Source organism: Hypanus sabinus, chromosome 27 (assembly GCF_030144855.1).
Source record: "Hypanus sabinus isolate sHypSab1 chromosome 27, sHypSab1.hap1, whole genome shotgun sequence".
NCBI classification, from domain to species: Eukaryota; Metazoa; Chordata; class Chondrichthyes; order Myliobatiformes; family Dasyatidae; genus Hypanus; species Hypanus sabinus.
In genome coordinates, this window is record NC_082732.1 from 27,573,612 (window position 1) to 27,593,703 (window position 20,092).

A 20,092-nucleotide genomic window follows, 5' to 3' on the forward strand; every position below is an offset into this window, starting at 1 on the left:
ATATAAATAAGTAAACTGAGCAATAGACAGATGATACTTTTTTGATCCCAAAGGAAATTACAGAGTTACAGTAGCATTACAAGTGCACAAATATACAAATATTAGAAGAAAAGTAAATAAGAATTAAAAAAAACAGTTACCTCAGACGTCTAACGGGAGAGGGTCATCACTTCCATGTAACCATATAACAATTACAGCACGGAAGCAGGTCATCTCGGCCCTTCTAGTCCATGCCGAGCGTTTACTCTCACCTAGTCCCACTGGCCTGCACTCAGGCCATAACCCTCCATTCCTTTCCTGTCCATGTAACTATCCAATTTTACTTTAAATGACAATACCGAACCTGCCTCTACCACTTCTACTGGAAGCTCGTTCCACACAGCTACCACTCTCTGAGTAAAGACATTCCCCCTCATGTTACCCTTAAACTTTTGCCCCCTAACTCTCAACTCATGTCCTCTTGTTTGAATCTCCCCTACTCTCAATGGAAAAAGCCTATCCACGTCAACTCTATCTATCTCCCTCATTATTTTAAATACCTCTATCAAGTCCCCCTTCAACCTTCTACGCTCCTAAAGACTTAACTTGTTCAACCTTTCCCCGGCTATAGGTTGACTCATTATAGAGCCTAATGGCCAAGGGTAAGAATGACCTCTTTGGAGCAACATTGTTGTCTTAGTCTATTACTAAAAGAGCTCCTCTGTTCAGCCAAGGTTGCACGCAGAAGGTGAGAAAAGTTGTCCAGAATTGCCAGGATTTTCCATGGGGTCCTTTGTTCTACCCCAGCCTCCACGGTGTCTAGTTTCACTCCTATGACAGAGCCAGCCTTTTTAATCAGTTTATTGAGCCTGTTGGGATCACCAGACTTGATGCCATTGCCCCAGCATGTTTAAAGAATAAATCATTTATTGAATGCTTAGAATAATTCATTTTATTTTGAGCTCAAAGTTTACATTTGTAAAGTTATTTAAATATTTCCCCAAGCGAACATTATAGCTAGTTCAAACAAAATGTTGTAATCATATTTGACAGTTACTTCCATTGTAAAACAGTTCCTCAAAATGAAGGGAATCGTTCAGATATTCACACAGGAGTTTGCAACAAAATGGTGAGAATTCCTATCTATTGATACAAAGCATGCAGAAAGTGCTATTAAAACAGGATAGTTAAGTAATAATTAGATATAGGAGGGTCTTGGAAAATAATTGGTTAAGAGAAGTAATTTAATCCTCTGGTCCAAAGTTTGAGTGGTTAAAGTTGATGCTTTCACAGTCTTTCAATTTCAGATTTTTCTGCTGTCATATTTCAGCAGCCCAGTCGAATCGAGAGCAAGAGAGGAGACAACACATGGGTCCACGAGTGAAAATTTAAAAAGGAGCATTCGCAGGCTTTCGCCATTCTTCTGGCGGTCCAATCTAATCGGGAATGAGAAAGGAAGCAACTCACAGGTCCATGAGTGAGATTTAAAAAGGAGCATTTGTGGGTTTTCTGCATTTTCCAGCAGCCCCGTCAAATAGTGATTTGTTAGCAAGGGCAAATAAAAATAAGGCAGGGAAATGAGGAGTGGCCATTGTGTGAGGGGTCCAGTGTTAGAGTGGGGAGGCTTTGGCTCATCAGGCTTGGGCAAAGTACATATGTGGTAAGTTTCTTCTTCACTAGTACATAGTTAGAGCACCAATTATGGCTCCAAGGACAGTATTGTGTTCTTTGTGAGAATTATAGGAATTCTGGGAGATCTCCAGCTTCCTGGATAACCACATCTTCACCAAGCGCAGCAAGCTGCATTTCCTCAGAGAACATGTCAAGGAACTGGAGCTGCAGCTTGATGACCTTTGGCTCATACGGGAAACTGAGGAGGTGATAGATGGGAACTACACAGAGGTAGTCACCCCAACATTGCAGGAAGCAGGTACCTTGACCGTCAGGAAAGGGAAAGGAAATGGGCAGCCAGTGCAGAGTACACCTGTGGCGGTTCTCCTCAGTAATAAGAGTGCTGCTTTGGATACTGTTGAGGGGGACGACCTACCAGGGGGAGCCATAGTGACTGGGTGTCTGGTGCTGTGGCTCAGAAAGGAAGAGGAGAAAAGGGGACTGCAGTAGTGACAGGGGATTCCACAGCTAGAGGAGTAGACATGAGATTCTGTGGATGCGATGGAGACACGTGAATGGTATGTAGCCTCTCAGTTGTCAGGGTTGGGGATGTCTCAGATTGGGTAAAAGGGGAGGGTGAGTAGCCAGAAGTTTTGGCACATTCTTGCACCAAAGACATAGACAAGCAAAAGAGAGAAGATCCTGAAGAGAGAATTTAGGGAGCTAGGTAGAATGCTGAAAAGCAGGACCTCTGGGAGAGTAATCTCTGGATTGCTGCCTGCACCATGCAGCAGTGAGTGTAAGAATAGGATGATTTGGCAAGTGAATGTGTGGCTGAGGACCCTGTGCGGCAGGAGGTGGGGGGCAAGTTTCAGATTTCTGGATCACTGGGAACTCTTCTGGGGAAGGTACAGTGGTGCTAGAAAGTTTGTGGACCCTGTAGAATTTTCTCTATTTCTGCATAAATTTGACCTACCATGTGATCAGGTCTTCACTTAAGCCCTAAAACTTGATAAAAAGAAGCCAATTAAATTAAACGTTACACTTGTTCATTTGTTTATTGAGAAAAATGATCCAATATTACATGTATTTATTGGAAAAAGTACGTGAAGCTTTGCTTTCAGTAACTGGTGTGACCTCCCTGAACAGCAATAACTTCAACCGGGCATTTCCGGTAACTGTTGATCAGTCCTACATATCAGCTTGGAGGAATTTTAGGCCATTCTTCCTTACAAAACTGCATCAACTCTGGGATGTTGGTGGGTTTCCTTGCATGAACTGTTTACTTCAGATCCTTCCACAACATTTCTATAGGATTAAGGTCATGACTTTGACTCAGCCATTCCAAAACACAAATTTTCTTTTTTAAACCATTCTGTTGTTGATTTACTTTTGACTTTTGGATCATTGCCTTGTGGCATTATCCAAATTTTATTAAGCTTCTGGTGATGGACTGCAACCCTGACATTCTCCTGTAAAATGTCTTGATACAATTTTGAATTCATTGTTCTCTCAATGATTGCAAGCTGTCCAGGCTCTGAGGCAGCAAAGCAGCCCAAACCATGATGCTCCTTCCACCATGCTTCACAGTTGGGTTGAGGTTTTAGTGTTGGTGTGCAGTGCCCTTTTTCCTTCAAATATAGCAATGTGCATTTCTGCCAAAAAGTTCAACTTTTGTCTCATCTGCCCATAGAACATTGTCCCAGAAGTGTTGTAGAACATCCAGGTGGTCTGCAAACTTGAGATGTGCAGCAATGTTTTTTTTTTTGGAGAGCTGTGGTTTCCTCTATGGTGTCCTTTCATGAACACCATTCTTGTTCAATGTCTTTCTTATAGTGGACACATGAACAGAGTCTTTAGCAAGTTCTACAGATTTCTGCAGGTCTCTTGCTGTTACCCGTGGATTTTTATTCACCTCCTTCAGCATTGCACATTATGCTTTTGGTGTGATCTTTGCAGGATGCCCAGTCCTAGGGAGAATAGCAATAGTACTGAGTTTCCTCCATTTGTAGACAATTTCTCCACCTGTGGACTGATGAACACTCAGGTGTTTAGAAATGCTTTTGTAGCCTTTCCCAGCTTCATGCATCTCCGTAGTTCTACTAAGATCCCCTGAAAGTTGTTTTGATTGAGGCATGGTGCACATAAACAGATCTTTCTTGAGAAAAGCAGGCTTTAACAGTAACCTAACTTTGTATGTCTTTTTTATAGGGCAGGGCACCTCTACAACCCACACCTCCACTCTCATTTCATTGATTGGGACACCGGACTCCAAATAGCTTTTGTAGAAGGTATAACCCCAAGGTTCACATACTTTTTCCAACAAATACATGCACATCTGCCCTCATCCTATCCTCCTACCACCCCACCAGGGATAGAGTTCCTCTTATCCTCACCTACCACCCTACCAGCCTCCGCATCCAGCACATAATTCTCTGTTATTTCTGCCATCTCCAATGGGATCCCACCACCCAGCACATCTTTCCCTCCCCTGCCCCCCACTTTCTGCTTTCTGCAGGGATCACTCCCTACGTGACTCCCTTGTCCATTCGTCCGTCCCCACTGATCTCCCCCCTGGCACTTACCCTTGCAAGCGCAGCAAGTGCTACACCAACCCCTACACCTCCTCCCTCACTACCATTCAGGGCCACGAACTGCCCTTCCGGGTGAGGTGACACTTCACCTGCGAGTCTGTGGGGTCATCTACTGCAGCCAGTGCTCCCAGTGTGGCCTCCTGTATATCGGTAGACTGGGAAACAACTTTGCCAAGCACCTACGCTCAGCCTGCCAGGAAAAGTGGGATCTCCCCATGGCCACCTGTTTTAATTGCACTTCCCATTCCCATCTCGACATGTCAATCCATGGTTTCCTCTACTGCTGTGATGAGGCCACACTCAGATTGGATGAGCAACACCTCATGTTCTGTCTGGGCATCCTCCAACTTTTTGGCATGAACATCAATTTCTCGAACTTCTGATAATTACACCCCTCCTCCTTCACCATTCCCCATTGCCTTTCCCCTCTCTCACCTTATCTCCTTACCTGCCCATCGCCTCCCTCTGGTGCTCCTCCTGTCTTTTCTTTCTTGGATGGCCTTCAGTCCTCTCCTATCAGATTCCCCTTCTCCTGCCTTCTTTCACCAATCAACATCCCAGCTCTTTACTTCACCCTTCCCCTCCTCCCGGTTTCACCCATCACCCCGTGTTTCCCCCCACCCCTCCCCCGCCTTCTAATTCTGACTCCTCACCTTTTTTCTCCGGTCCTGATGAAGGGTCTCGGCCTGAACTGTTGACTGTACTCTTTTCCATAGATGCTGCCCAGCCTGCCGAGTTCCTCCAGCATTTTGTGTGTGTTTCTTACGTATAATACTGGATGATTTTTCTCAATAAATTAATGAACAAGTATAATGTTTTTGTGTTATTTATTTAATTGGATTCTCCTTATCCAGTGAAGATCATGTGAAGATCTGATCACATTTTAGGTCATATTTATGCAGAAATAGAAAAATTCTACAGGGTTCACAAACTTTCTAGCACCACTATATGACCTGTACAAAAGGGACAGTCTACCTGGGAACCAAGGGGAATCAACATCCCTTCGGGCAGATTTGCTATAGCTGTTGGAGAGGGTTTAAGCTAGTTTTGCAGGAGAATGGAAAACTGACTGACAGGCTGGAGATGGGGCAGTTGGTTTACAAGCAGAGGCAGAGTGTAGTGAGATTGTCAGGAAGGACAGGCAGATGATAGGGTAAAATTCAGTCAGTGGGATGAGTTGCAGGGTAAAAGGGGGACAAAATCAAAAAGGATGATGAATACAGGAACGAAAGTATTATATTTGAATGCACGCAGAAATGTACAGAATAAGTTAGATAATTTTTTTAGCACAGTTGGAGATTGGCAGGTAGGACATTGTGGGCATCACTGAGTTGTGGCTCAGTAAAGGAACCCCCTTGGAGACAGTGATGATACTATGATAGAATTCACCCTGCAACTTGAAAGGGAAAAGCTAATGTCAAGTATATGAGTATTACTGTGGAGTAAAGGAAATTACAGAGGCATGAGAGAGCAGCTGGCCAAAGTTGATTGGAAGGGACACTAGCAGAGCAGCAAATGCTGAAGTTTCCGGGAGAAATTCAGAAGATGCCAGATAGTTACATCCCGAAGAAAAAGTCGTATTCTAAAGGCAGGATGACACAACAATGACTGACAAAGGAAGTCAGAGTCAACATAAAAACGAGGGAACTTTGACCAGCCACCAATTGGACTTTGGAGGTTTGGAGAGAAGGGGACTTCAAGCAGGTCCACTTGCTGAGGATAAAAGGCAGCATTTGGCAGCAGTATAATAGAGCTTTGACCTGCGGCCAATCGGTATTTGGGATTGATTAGTAAGAGCAAACTAAAGGAAGGCAGGGACAAGTGCAGCGGCCATCAACTGAGTGGACGTAGTCAGAGTGGTGATCTTAAGGCTTTAGCTCTTTGAGGCTTCATTCAGAGAAAGCAGAGGGGAAAAAAGCTAATCTTTTCCCCTTCTCTTCTTTATATCTGCTCAATTAGGACAGTAGAGATGCCAAGCAGGATAATACAATGCTCCTCTTGCAGGATGTGGGAAGGCAGGGAGGCGTCCAGTATCCCTGACCATGACAACAACCGCAAGAAGTGCATCCAGCTGCAGCTTCTAACAATCACGTTAAGGAGATGGACCTGGAACTGAATGAACTCCAGATCATTTGGGAGGCTGAAGGAATGATAGAGAAGACATATAGGGAGGCAGTTAAACCCAGGGTGCAGGACACTGGAAACTGGGTGACAGTCAGGAAAGGGAAAGGGGTTAAGGAGTCAGTGCAGAGTACCCCTGTAGCCATTCCCCTCAACAACAGGTATATCACTTTGGATACTGTCAGGGTGGAAGACATAACAAAGAAAAGTCGCTGTGGTCAAGTCTCTGGCACTGACTCTGTCTCTGTGACTCAGAAGGGAAGGGAGAAGAAGAGGCATGCTGTGGTGATCAGGGATTAATTAGTCAGGGAAACAGAGAGAAGGTTCTGTGGGTGAGAATAAGATTCCCAGATGGTATGATGCCTCTGGGCTGTCAAGGTCTGGGATATCTCGGATCGAGTACACAACATTCTTAAGTGGGAGGATGAACAGACAGAAGTTGTGGTCCATGTAGGTACCAATGAGTAGGATGAGTGACGAGGTTCTGCAAAGTGAGATCAGGGAATTAGGTGCTAAGTTAAAAGGCTGGACTTCCAGGGTTGTGATCTCAGGATTGCTACCTGTGCCACGTGTTAGTGAGGCCAGAACTAGGAAGACTATACAGTTCAATATGTGACAAAGGAGGGAGGGCATAAGAGTTCTGGATCATTGGGCTCTCTTCCAGGGAAGAAGGGACGGTTTGCCCCTGAACTGGAGGGGGACTAATATCCTAGAGGGAAGGTTTGTTAATGCTGCACGGTGAGATATAAACTAAAGTTGCAGGGGGATGGGAAACAGAGAGCCAGAACAGTTAGTGGAGAGATTGTGGAGGCAAATGTTGGTAAGACCTCAGACAAATTTAGGAATCAAAAGGTTGAGCGTGGAGCGAGAAAATACAAAAAGGGTGAACACAGGACTGAAGGTGTATCTGAGTGTGCACAGTATACGGAATAAAGCAGATGAACTTGCAGCACAGTTCCAGATTGGCAGGTTTGATGTTATAGCCACCACTGATTCATGGCTGGAAGATTATAGCTGGGAGCATAATGTCCAAGGATACACATTGTATTGAAGGGACAGGCAGAAAGGCAGAGGGGGTGGCTGTGCTCTGTAAGTAAAAAATAATATTACAGGAAGTTTCTAGCATGGATAAAGCAGAGGCTGATTGGCAGGAGACAAACAGTGAAACAAAAGGGAGCGTTTTCTGGTTGACTGCCAGTGACTAGTGGTGTTCCACAGGAGTCTGTGTTGGGACTGATTCTTTTTACGTTATGTGTCAATAATTTGGATGATGGAATTGATGGCTTTGTTGCAAAGTTTGCAAATGATAGGTGAGGGACAGGTAGTTTTGAGGAAGCAGAGTAGGCACAGAAGGACAGACAGATTGGGAGAATGGGCAAAGAAATGGCAGATGGAATACTGTACAGTGTTGGAAGTGTATGGTCATGCATTTTGGTAGAAGAAATTAAAGGGTTAATTATTTTGTGAGGTGCAAAGGGACTTGGGAGTCCTTATGCAGGATTCCCTAAGGGTTGAGTCTGTGGTGAGGAAGGCAACTGCAATGTTGGCATTTATTTCAAGAGGACTAGAATATAAAAGCAAGGATGTAATGTTGAAACTTTATAAAGCACTGGTGAGGCATCACTTGAAGTATTGTGGGCAGGTTTGGGCACTTTATCTTAGAAAGGATGTGCTGAAACTGCAGAGGGTGCAAAGGAGGTTCATGAAAATTATTCCAGGTTTGAATGGCTTGTCATGTGAAGAGCATTTGATGGCTCTGGGACTGTTTTCACTAGAATTCAGAAGAATGAGGGGTGACCTCGTTGAGACCTATAAAATGGTGAAAGGCCTTGATAGAGTGGATGTGGAGAGGATGTTTCCTACGATGGGAGAGCCGAAGACCAGAGGACACAGATAGAATGTAGCTAAGAATGAGGACCAGGGCACCCAAATGAGAAATGATCAGTGAGATCATGAATTTGTTTTGATGTGACATTTTCCTTGTTATATCTGTTCATTAATCCATGTCCTTCCCCAATTGACCCCGTCCCTCTAGCCAAATGCTTTTTACAATCCATTTTCCTCCCCCTTCCCCCCCTCGACACGCTCTCTATCTGTGATTTTCCATCTATGTGAATTCCTTCCTCTAACTATCTGAATTATCTCTTAAGCAGATTCAGACACTTTATATCATTGATGCTCCTTCTTTCCTGAAATTTTAAGATTATAAACTTGGAAGTAATCTCTGGTGTTGTATTGTGGCTTAAACCAAAGCACAAAACATTTGGGGATAAAATAGGCACCAAGTATTGCCATGGAACTGAGGAGCATGGCTGTGATCTGTACAGCGGGTGTGTACCTCTTTTTTACAGCTGTGTAGGTTGGGATGAAGCAAATCCAGACAGATATAAAGAAGAGCATGGAAACAGTAATCTCCCGGGCTAGATTGTATGTTTGAGCCGGTGTTTGGATCAGAAAGGTAGACATGAAGCAGGCCAGTGCCAGGAGACCACTATATCCCAACATCAGCCAGAACACTAGCTCTGAATCACTCTTGCAGAAGAGGGAAAGGGCACCTTCAGAATCGCCCGTGGTCATCATCAGAAAGTCACCGTGGGTCTTCAGCCACAGGTAACAAATGGCTCCTTGGCCCCCAAGACTGGCACAGAGGATAGCGTACCTTCCACAGCATTGGTATTTGCAGAGGAAAGGCTTGCTTAAACTGGTGAACTCTATGGTGAGCAGTATCTGTACTGAATTGATAAGCAGAATTGATGTGCAGATGGTGAGGCTGAGAGTAGTTACCGGCTGGCGTAACTTGCAGGTAAGTTCAGTAGGTTCTCCAAGGAAAAGCAATGAGCTGCAGCATAACAGAGCCAGTGAGGTTAGGATGACTATGTTCATTTTCCCACCGGTACCTTCCACAATCGGAGCACCAGAGTTCACCAGGAAGATGACTATGACAGCCAATATTAGTGTGAGCTCAAGCACCATGAACAGCAGCAGAGTCACGCCAAGAGGTGAGGACACAGACAGGTACTGCAGAGTTCTCTTGAAGCAGGAAGAGCTTTTTGGCAGAGACCATTCATCTGGTTGGCAAAGATAACAGGAAAACCCATCTGGAACAGCAAAATTAAATTGTCACGTACAAAACATCTAATAATGCTTATGAAGCATTTGAATGACACAGTTCTGCACATATTACAACAAATGATATTTCAACCTTAAGCACATTCCAATTTGTCTGTTTATAAATTGCTATACTTAATTAGACTCTAGCCTGACAGTCTATCATCCTGTAGTCAAATCACCTGAGCCCTTTAGCTGATAAGACCATAAGATAAAGCAGCAGAATTAGGCCTTTTGGCTCATCAAGTCTGCTCCTCCATTTCATCATGGCCGGTCCATTTTCCCTCTCAGCCCCAATCTCCTGCCTTCTCCCTGTATCCCTTCATGCCCTGAGCAATCAAAGATCTATCAACCTCTGCTTTAAATATACCCAGTACCCAATAACTTGGCCTCCACAGCTGCCTATAGCAATGATATTCTACAGATTTACCACTCTCTGGCTAAAAAAACAATCCTCTTCATCTCAGTTCTAAAAGGACGCCCCTCTGTCCTGAGGCTGTGTCCTCTGGTCTTAGACTTTCCCATCATAGAAAACATCCTCTCCATATTCACTCTGTTGAGGCCTTTCAACAGTCGATAGGTTTCAATGAGGTCACCCTCATTCTCTGAATTCCAGCCAACAGAGGTACAGAACCATCAAACACTCCTCATATCTCAAGCCTTTCGATCCCAGAATCATCTTTGTGAATCTTTGAACCCTCTCAAACGTCGGCACATCCTTCCTTAGATTAGGGTCCCTAAACTGCTCAAAATTCTCCAAATGAGGCCTCATCTTCCTTACTTTCCTTCCTTACAATACTCCCATTTTCTGTAACATGAAACCACCTGAACTTCTAATGCATAATCCAGATATTTTATTAATTAAACCAAAACCAGTTCTGTGCTATTCCATTTATAAAAAACTTGAGTTATATTCTAGCCTAAACTTTACTGCCAGGAATGTCTTACCTTGCATATGAATCTCTAAACTCCTTGATTGAATTCCAGCTTGTAACTCACTCTTGGTAAATCTTACTCCATTAATCAGGTCTCAAAGCCCTAAATTATATTCCAGCTACAATTCACTCTCAGGTGTCAGTCATGTTATATGTCTAGAATTTGAATGTTTATTAATATCTGTCCAAATTTCTCAACTGGACACAGGCCTATAACTTTTTTTATTCTATATTTGTACTCTATAGCTACAAAATAGATAAGTTGCTGTCAGTAAGATGTTTCAGAGAACAATCTGTTCCAATTCCTCTATCCTAATGTGGTCAGATACATTTTGAAATAGAAATATTCAGGCTCACCAGTTGAGTTCTGGAAGGTTCCACTTGGGCAGTCTTCACATTCAAAGCAGCAGGAGTAAAGACTGATGACAAGTTTCTTTTGGCCCAGGCCACAGCTCTTGGAACAGTGGGACAGAGGTACCTGTGAATGCAGTAACATACTTGTGAGTTGCTGACCCTAACGAGCGGGAGGATGCTCCTGGGCTGATGGGTTCTCAGTGGACAGGGAACTGAGGACCAATAGCGAATGGCTCTGTCAGCTGTTTAAGTGACATCTGTCATGGATCTGCTTCGCTGATTGGACAGTTTGGGTCCAAGAACCAAACAATGGTTAAAAGGGCTGCTGAAATTAACTCAGAAACTGAAGTGGGTCTTTGATCCCGTGGGTAATGTTCTTGTTAGGGAGTTAGAATGCAGGATCTGCATCCAACATCAAACAACCCTGTGGAAACCTTCCAAAATTCTGGATTGGATGTCTGCATGTAATCAACACTTTGATACAAAGTGATAGGAGCAGGAGCAGGCTGGTTGGTCCCTGAAGCCTGCTCTGATCAATATCTACATTTCGATATGTCTGTATTCTATAGGAAGCCCTGAACACTTTGAAAAAATTCCAGTCTGTACTTGGATTCTAACTGGGCTGTTCTAGTGGTGTAGAAATGGAATACAAATTCCCAACCATAAGTTATTGACTGGAGTCTAAATTAATGCAAATGTTTAAATTCCAAGTTGAAAATATTTCACCATTCACGTTTCAGAATTCAAGAAATCGAAATAAAACTTGAAGCAAGGAGCTATTGAACCCTGGCTCGAAGATCTGTGTTATCATACAAGTAATTTGTTGGTATGGGCTGTGGGTATCATAAACACTTGTGCATCAGTAAAAGATGATATCCCTGATCACTGCTGTCGGAGTAATAATTATGTTTCAGCTAACAAGCTCCTGCTGGAGCTAGAAAGCAACCTGTTACTTGGAAAATAAATACATTATGACTAATGCAACAATACACTAACTTCCAATGTGTAACATTTTGTAGATAGAGAAGCATTTTAGAATGGTTCGTGGAATAGTCATAGAAATATACAGCACAGAAACAGGCTCTTCAGCCCACCTAGTCCGTGCTGATCCATTTAAACTACTTCCATTGATCTGCACCGGGACCATAGTCCTCCATACCCCTACTATACATGTACCTATCCAAACTTCACTTAAACAGTAAATTTGAGCTGGCAGCTCGTTGCACACTCTCACAATCCTCTGACTTAGACTATGCTTAAGTGCCTTTAGACAATAGACAGAGGAGGTTATGGAGGCGATTTTTAAAAAAAAAATATGTGTTCAGGACTAGGACAAGACAAAGCCCAAAGGGATTTCGTGAGGGAATATTTCAATGTCTCAATAGCAAAGAATTTCATGAATCCTTCATATTTGTCGTTGGAGGTGAGAGTGGAAGTGACAGAGGAGAAAATTCAAGAAAGATGAATAAAGGTCCAATCCAAAAAGGAGTGGGAAGAATTGGCTGGGAAGTAGAGGAGCAACACACACAAAATGCTGGAGGAACTCAGCAGGCCAGGCAGCATCGACGGAAAAGAGTACAGTCGACGTTTTGGGCTGAGACCCTTGCGAAACAACAACTGTACTAATTTCCATCGATGCTGCCTGGCCTGCTGAGTTCCTCCAGCATTTTGTGTGTTTTGCTCGGATTTCCAGCGTCTGCAGACTTTCTCTTGATTAGAACAGGATTCAGTTGTTGCTCAGCCAGATCAGGCAGCGACTGGTAAATCAGACATCTGGTACACATGTGCACTTAAGGCAACAAAACCTGGGGATCAAGAATAATGACCAGTGTATGATGGATAATTGTTTGCATTTATGTAATAGTTTAATAACAGTAATAAAGCATTCTAGTGTATTTACAGCAACATAATTAAAGAAAAACATTAACACTGAGCCTAAAAAGAGTCATTAGTACAGATAACTAATAACTTTGTATTAAGGAGGGTCTTTAAGATAAAATGGAGAGATTTTAGGAAGTAATTTCAAAGCATAGGGCCCAGGCTGCTGTGGGACTACAGAGAAAGGTGAATGGAGAGCATTAAGTATAAATGTCATCATAATTTACCTCATTATTGTCTGTCTTCCACTGAATCAGAGAAGCATCGATGGTCAAGTGATCTTTGTAGCTGCCAATCACTGGAAGCTGGAGTTGTCCTGCATGCTGCGTCCAGGTAATGATGTCGTAACCTTGCTGTGGGTTTCCTTCAGCATCGAAGGAAACGCCAATGCCGTTGACAGTGAACTTAACTTGTTTTAACACTTCCAGCAGCTGTCAAAGGAAATTCAGTCAAGGTTAGAGACGGCAAGGATTGTTGGCCTTGTTGGATTAGAGCGTAAAATCGTTATTTCTCCCATAGTTTAACCTTTCCTATGCTTTCTTGTATTCTTATATAAAACTCGTGTTTAATTTTTCAGTGAACTTTTCATTCATCGTAGTATAGTTGATCTTGTATTTTTCTAACAGTTTCTCTGCAGCAGGTGTCACATCATTTGAAATCTGTTTCCTTAATAGGTGATTTGCTACTTTGAAATGTTTTGTTATCTTTATAGTTTGAGTTAGGTTTTAGTATAAGACCTGCTAGACTTCTTTTTCCTTTGTATTTTTTCATTGTTTTGTTCTTAGCTCTTATTACACATAACAAACGCCCGTAACCACCACGTGTTGTGCCTCATTCTTGACTTCTGAAGAATCACCAGGATCCAACAACATACAGTATTAATCCAATCATTGTAAGAAGGCACACTTCAGTGACGCAAAGCACCTCTTATCATGTTATCTGTGGGCAGCTGCTTTGCTTGTGCTGCCCACAGATTAGACCGTTTCAGTTCAAACCAGAATTCTGCACGCATTTCCTGCCTGCCATACTGGGAGTTCCGGAGATTCACTGATACAGCTGGAAAATTCCAGTTTTAGCACAGCAAGGAATGTGCCTCAGGGCTTTAAGTAGTTTAAGAGCAGCAGGAAGAGATTGAAAGGTACTTAGGGCCTAATTCCCACCTCGTGAACGTGACAGAGTGTGAAGTGAGATTTAAGTAGAAATGGGCACCCAGCTGTGCTTTCACTCTTTGACCTTTCTCATTTAAGTCTTTTGACCCTGCTCCCGCATTTCTCTTTCCTGCCAGATCTATTGAAGACAAGCAGCAGCTCATTAATTCTCCGGAAAATAAATGCATTTGGTGGTTATTTTTCACATTCTCAGCAGAAAGCATTCTCTTTGAGCATCTATATGTAGCAGAGGTATTTTCGACCTTTTCATTCGGGGGCATTCTTCCAGCAAATGTTTTTACTGGTAGTCCATAAACTTCCCTTTACTGTATTCCTGTGGACCCCAGCATCAGCGACAGATGAATGAGCTGTGAGATTTATGATTCTTAAACTTGGAGCACTAAGTGTCCACCTCACTAGCTGTCCTGCTCTAATGGAGTCAGCCATCTCTGGTTACGAGCTCTTATGCATCATGGACACCCCCAACTCTTTCTCACTGAGCCCAGGACTAAATTCAGTGCAGAGAATTAAACAACATTTGTCACTGATCTAAAGCTCAAGAGGGACACGGCAGTCTGGTGCTAGAGATTAATTATTTCCACCGCAGATGAAGATCAAGGGGATGATCACCATTGATTTTTTATTATCTTTTTATTTATTGAGGTACAGCGCGGAATCGGCCCTTCTGCCCCTTTGAGCCTTGCCGCCCGCCAACCCCACCTATTTAATCCCAATCTAATCACGGGACAATTTACAATGACTAATTAATGGTACATCTTTGGAGTGTGGGATTTAGCCAGAGCACCAGAGCAACCCCACGCGGTCACGGGGAGAATGTACAAACTCCTTGCAGGCAGCGGTGGGAATTGAACCCAGGTCGCATATAGCGCAAAGTGTGCTAATCACTGCACTACCATGCCACCCCTTAATAACTCCTAAGATCATAGGACCTGGTCACAGGAATCTAGTAGCTGGAACCTATAGTCAGATGGTGCACAATCCAGAAACATAAATTAGATCTGCATGCAACTTTTGACTCTGGGTGTAAACATTGAAACTTTTTTGTACCTGCCAGTTGTACCATACTGTTGCGGTTTCACATCCCCCAGTGTGGCACTTTAGCAGGGTATGTAGTGCGTATGCGATACTGTACACAGCTGTGTACACACTGAACGTGTCCCGTCTCACTGGCTGGTCCAACACAACGGACAGGTTTTCAGGTGACAGAAGTTGAACGTCGCTGAGGAGCTGCTGTGAGGTGGGATACGGCCAAAAAGGAAAGATATGGTTACCGCAGTACTCTGCATCACATCGCTGTCGCTTTGAACTCCTGATGTTGGTAAGATGGTTTAAAATGTAATCCTCAAACCCTGGCATGCTGCCACTGTTAATGACTGTACCAATCACTGTGCCAATGCGCTCAATACCTGGTATGTTAATAACAACGCCGGATTTAACCCAAGCTTCGCTTGCAATCCAGACCTTCCTGGTGATATTTCTCTGAATCACCTCTTTCATCAGTTCCTGAACAGGTCCTTCACTGGAGAAGAGGATGATAATGTTAACGTTCACTTGGCTGATATGGTCGATGATCTCTGAGATTTTTTGCTTGGTACTGGACAGGCTGAGGTGGATGGGGATTATCTCAATGAAGCCTACACAGATACCTTGGAGTGAAGCATACCTCTGGACCAGTTCTATCCCCTGTCGCCCATATTCATCATCACTCCCAATGCCAGCAATCCAGTTCCATTTGAACTTCCTGATAATAGAGACAATGGCTATTGCTTGGTTATTGTCACTTGGCATTGTCCTCAGGAATGACGGAAAGACCTTCTTGTTGCTTAGTTTGGCACTGGAGGATCCATAACTAACCTAAGAAAGGGAGAGAATCCGTAATTGTATCTTCACACATTAAATCTTACCCAAACGCCAATCTCCCTTTTCCAATAAATACACCATTTTGCACAATAGTCCTGTCTCTGCTTTTGAAGTGAAGATTGTTGGATCATTTCTTATTGCCCTCCTTTTGTAATCTGGAGAGTTTACAGTTTCCTCGGTTTTAATTTTTGTTTTTTGTTTACTTTGTACTTTCAGGCTTGGCCCAATATTTGATCTTTCAACGTGGAAGAGCAAAGCAAAAACAAAGTGACTAATTGACCATCTACTTGTACGGTTCTCCACAGACTGCTGATGCCTAAACCAATGTGGCTGCATACTTTCTCCAGTAATTCATGCACCTGTGAAGCTTGGTATGAGGTACTAGGGAGCATCTTCCTATCCCTTGTTCCCAGGGAACATTTAGTTCCTCAGAATAGAAGGAAACTAGAATGGTTAAATTTAAGTTTGTGACTTCGCTCTGTGATTTCTGGGATTTATTCCTAATGAAACTGAGGCATGAAGGGCAAATCCTTTTCTTCTTGACTACTTCTGCTCTCTGTTCTAATGTCATTGTGTGGGCACTGAGCAAACCCTGCACTATGTGTCTGTCCCTAGATCCTTGGGGAAAACTGAAGACTTCCTGGTGACCACTGTTATCATAGATCTTGTGTATGCCTTGAGAGTCTACACCTTCATTCAGAACTTCTATCGACTGAAGCCGAAGATATTGCTGCCAATTCCCCTGTCATTAAATCAAACCTGCTTTCAGTCAGGACAGGGCATTTGGCAGAGATTGGGTGGTTGAAAAACGGACTAACTTCCCTGCTCTCCACCCTATGAGTGTGAGTGGCGATCACTCAATCATTTTTGTTAACTGAAGCTTGACTGCCAGTTGAAATCAACCACCTCAGCAGCAATTGATGCAAATCCTTGGACTGAGCTCATCAGTAAGGAACTGAGTGACAGAAATTCGGCTCGGCGACAGTGCAAGATGTGTGATTATAGTTTGGCAGCAGATTTTAGACAGGGCCTGGCTTCCTTTTCCCCGGATTCCAGCAGAATACAAAATTGAATGCCAATTCACCGCTGCTTGCTTTGGCTCCAACCATAGCAAATAGAAGACCGCAAGGGACTTACCTGTGGAAACAAAAACAACCCGAACAACTTGGCTATGATTATTGCCTGTTCTGATGTCCATGGTCCCAGCAGAGCGATTGCCCGGCTCCTGTACTCGGTGTAGTTGCAGAGCACGTCGACCCCACTCCCTTTGCTGTTAGACAAGAAGAGAAGGCTCGGCAGGATGGAGGCCACAGTCTCGAAACAGTCGTCGTGGACTTCATAACCCAGGCGTATTCCCGGCAAAAGTGAGGTGGAGTTATTTATTTCGTCAATCGCAAATGTCATTGCCAGAAACAGTCCGTAACCTTGAGGGTAAAAGCTTAAACAGAGAAAACAAAGTTTAATGCTCTGTGGATAACAGCCCCAAAAACCTTGGCAGTGGGAAAGAGAGGGGAGAAGCAAAGCAAAATTAAGAGGATCCGGCGAAGTGGAAGGAATAGTTCCTGAGCCCGCTCCCCAGGGCTGGGGTGACCTCACTCAACAGTTATGCTTCATGGGTCTCCGCTGAGGTGAATGAAGGTCTATATGTGCTCTGAAGGACCTTTCCAGAAAAGTCCCCCTCACCACTGTAACCACGCCCAAAGCTATTGTTTCCCTGATTTTGCTGACACTCCATGTGGTTAGACATGTGTAATTTCTTTTCCTTTCAAACACTCATCCTGTTCCCTTTCCAAGTCCAATCAGAATCAACCGCCACTATTGCCCCCCCCCCCCCCAGCTACTGATGGGTCTCCATCAGTAAGCATACTGATTATTGTATAAAGTTGTCGTGTTTTGTTGACTTGCTGTTTCTGAATATTTGATGGTGTTTTGCATCTCATCTGCAGGTCATGACAGGAAGATCATGGACTAGACGACTTTTAATTTATTTATTCACGGGATGTGGACATCACAGCCAGTGCCAGTATTTATCCAGCATCCTTATCCATCCCTGAATTGAGCAAGTTGCTAGGCATCAACCTTATCGATGGTTCAGGAGCCACATGTAGGCCAGGCCAGGTAAGGACAGATATGAGTAAATGCCATGCTCAAGTTGGAGATGCAACATCCCAAATTTCATCTGGGTAGCTTCCAACCTGATAGCATGAATATTGATTTCTTTAACTTTTCTCGCTTTTTTTCCAGTCCCCTTTCTGGTTCCCCCTCTCAGCCCTCCTCTTCTCCTCACCTGCCCATCACCTCCCTCTGGCTCCTGACCTCCAACCCTTCTTGCATGATCCATTCTCCTCTCCTATAAGCTGCTGCCTTCTTCAGCCCTCTCCCTCTTCAACCTATCACCTCCCAGCTTCTTACTTCATCTACCACTCACCCACCTTTCCCCTCATCTGATCTCACCTATCATCTGCCAGTTCATAATTGTTCCCCTCCCTCCACCTCTTTGTTCTGCCCCCTTCATTTCCAGTCCCAATGAAGGGTCTTGGCCCAAAATGTTGATGTTAATTCCCCTCCACAGATGCTGCCCGACTTGCAGAGATCCTCCAGCATTTTGTCAGTGCTGCATTAGTAAACCTAATTGGTTTACAGGAGAATCCGTTACTTTTGTGGTCACTGTAACCAAGTAACCACAATAAATCTGGCTTTTAAAAAATGCCAGATTTATTAAATAATTTTAACTTAATGTCCTGGGTGCCATGTTGGGAATCAATTCTTCTGGATCAAAGGTCCAGACTTCTGGCTGCTAGTCCAGAAACATAATCATTTCACCACGATACCAATCAGAGAACAAATAGGATTGTCAAAGAAACCAAACGTGATATAAAAAGAAGCCCATTTTTAATATAGTGAGTGGTTAGGGACTGTAATGGAAAGCTGGGGGGGGCAGTAGTGGAGGTCGATTCAGATTGGATTTGGAAAGTGTTATGCCTGCAGCCCCCTCCTTTGTGAGAATCACAAGATCACTGTTGGGTTGGGTCAGGGGGCCCAGGAAATGAGAGAGAGACGTGCGGAATGTCTCGTTCCCCCGGCGATGTAAAGCTACGGGACACGGCCATTGTCCCTGGAAGATGAATTTGTGGATTGAAGATACTGTGCTACGTGGACGCCCTCAGGCAAAATGGGCTGGTTGAGGGAGGGATTGCATCACCCCCAACCTGATTGACATCTGCGACCCTGCAAGTCAGGATAAAAGAGTGGGAACAGCCCCTCAGACGCACCAGAAGAAACGTTAGTGCTCCCATAATCGGGGAAGCCATTTTGAAGGAGGCCACGTGCGTTCAGTTCCGTTGCCTGGGACTGGTGGCTTGGAACACGGAAAACGGCTTTTAGCTAACAACGGGGAAACCAACTCCCCCGACTCAACGGATTGGCATCATAAAAGAACTGGGCAAGTTTAAACCGTCTCTCTCTTAAACCCAAAATGCTGCAGCTTGAACGAACTAACCGTGACTTTTATATTTCCATCGGACAATACATTATCCCCTAGACAATGATAGAGCTATTTCTTATTGATTGTTATTATACCCGCGCTTTTAGATTTAGTATTGACGACGTATATTATCTGTATGTTTGCATTAATCTTACTTTTGTGCCCCTTTTTCAATAAATACTTTTAAAAATTGTACCATCAGACTTCAATGGGCCTCTCTATCTTTGCTGGTAAGTGACCCAGTTACGGGGTTCGTAACAAAAGGGAACAGGATGAGTGTTTGAAAGGAAAAGAAATTACACATGTCTAGCCACTTGGAGTGTCAGCAAAATCAGGGAAACAATAGCTTTGGGCGTGGTTACAGTGGTGAGGGGGACTTTTCTGGAAAGCACCTTCAGAGCACATATAGACCTTCATTCACCTCAGCGGGTGTCAGCATCTTCAGAGAATTCAAAGATTACAATCTCTTACCTGTCACAAGTCACCCCCTCAGGCTTCAATCGATGAGCCAGGCCAGTAGTGAACTCATGGAAAGGGAACAGAGCTCCAATGATGTAGTCTCCGGGCTGCATGTACTGTGTATTGATTCCTTGAGGTCCTGGTGCCTGAGTTACAGAAGCCAAGCCCAGCAATAAATAGAAAACCAATTGCACAATGTAGCTAGTCATTTCAATCCACAATAATTGTCTCCGCATTAATAGGATTTTTACTGCTGTGCAGCTAAAAAATCTACTGATTTATTTGTGAACATTTTAATCTGTTTTCTTTGTAATCAAATAACTAGGTTAGCTTATTTGAGGATATTTGCATTTCTTAGACATGCTGAATGACATTTCAAAGTGAGCTAGCCATGGGATGATATTTCTGGTTAAAAATAATTCAAGGTCAGTGTTTTGTATGAACCTAGTTCAAACAAAGGGGAAAGCCAATTGTTGTGTACTTCAGATTGTTTTCAAAGTCTTCTGTTTGATACAAACATAGGAACAAATAGTCAAAATG

The 20,092-nt window shown here is 43.6% G+C and overlaps 1 protein-coding gene across 1 annotated transcript; it reads right to left on the bottom strand.

The window, feature by feature from the left end:
* Positions 1–866: 866 nt before the first annotated feature.
* LOC132381906 (taste receptor type 1 member 3-like) lies at positions 867–17,242 on the bottom strand. The gene is made up of 5 exons (XM_059951619.1): positions 16,694–17,242; positions 14,722–15,598; positions 12,808–13,011; positions 10,706–10,826; positions 867–9,403 (listed from the first exon to the last, which is right to left on the bottom strand). Exons 1-5 carry the CDS (start codon positions 17,011–17,013, stop codon positions 8,475–8,477), a joined length of 2,451 nt encoding a protein of 816 aa, XP_059807602.1. The 5' UTR covers positions 17,014–17,242; the 3' UTR covers positions 867–8,474.
* Between the last annotated feature and the right edge of the window lie 2,850 nt (positions 17,243–20,092).

Bases quoted from the DNA above. Each gene is read 5' to 3' on its own strand.
- LOC132381906 (XM_059951619.1), bottom strand. From the start codon at position 17,013: ATGACATTTGCGATTGACGAAATAAATAACTCCACCTCACTTTTGCCG. The intron at 15,599-16,693 runs GTGAATTGGCAT...TTCTTAGGTTAG, and splicing joins TGGAGCCAAAGCAAGCAGCG to TTATGGATCCTCCAGTGCCA. The intron at 9,404-10,705 runs GTGAGCCTGAAT...TTGCTGTTCCAG, and splicing joins AACCTTCCAGAACTCAACTG to ATGGGTTTTCCTGTTATCTT.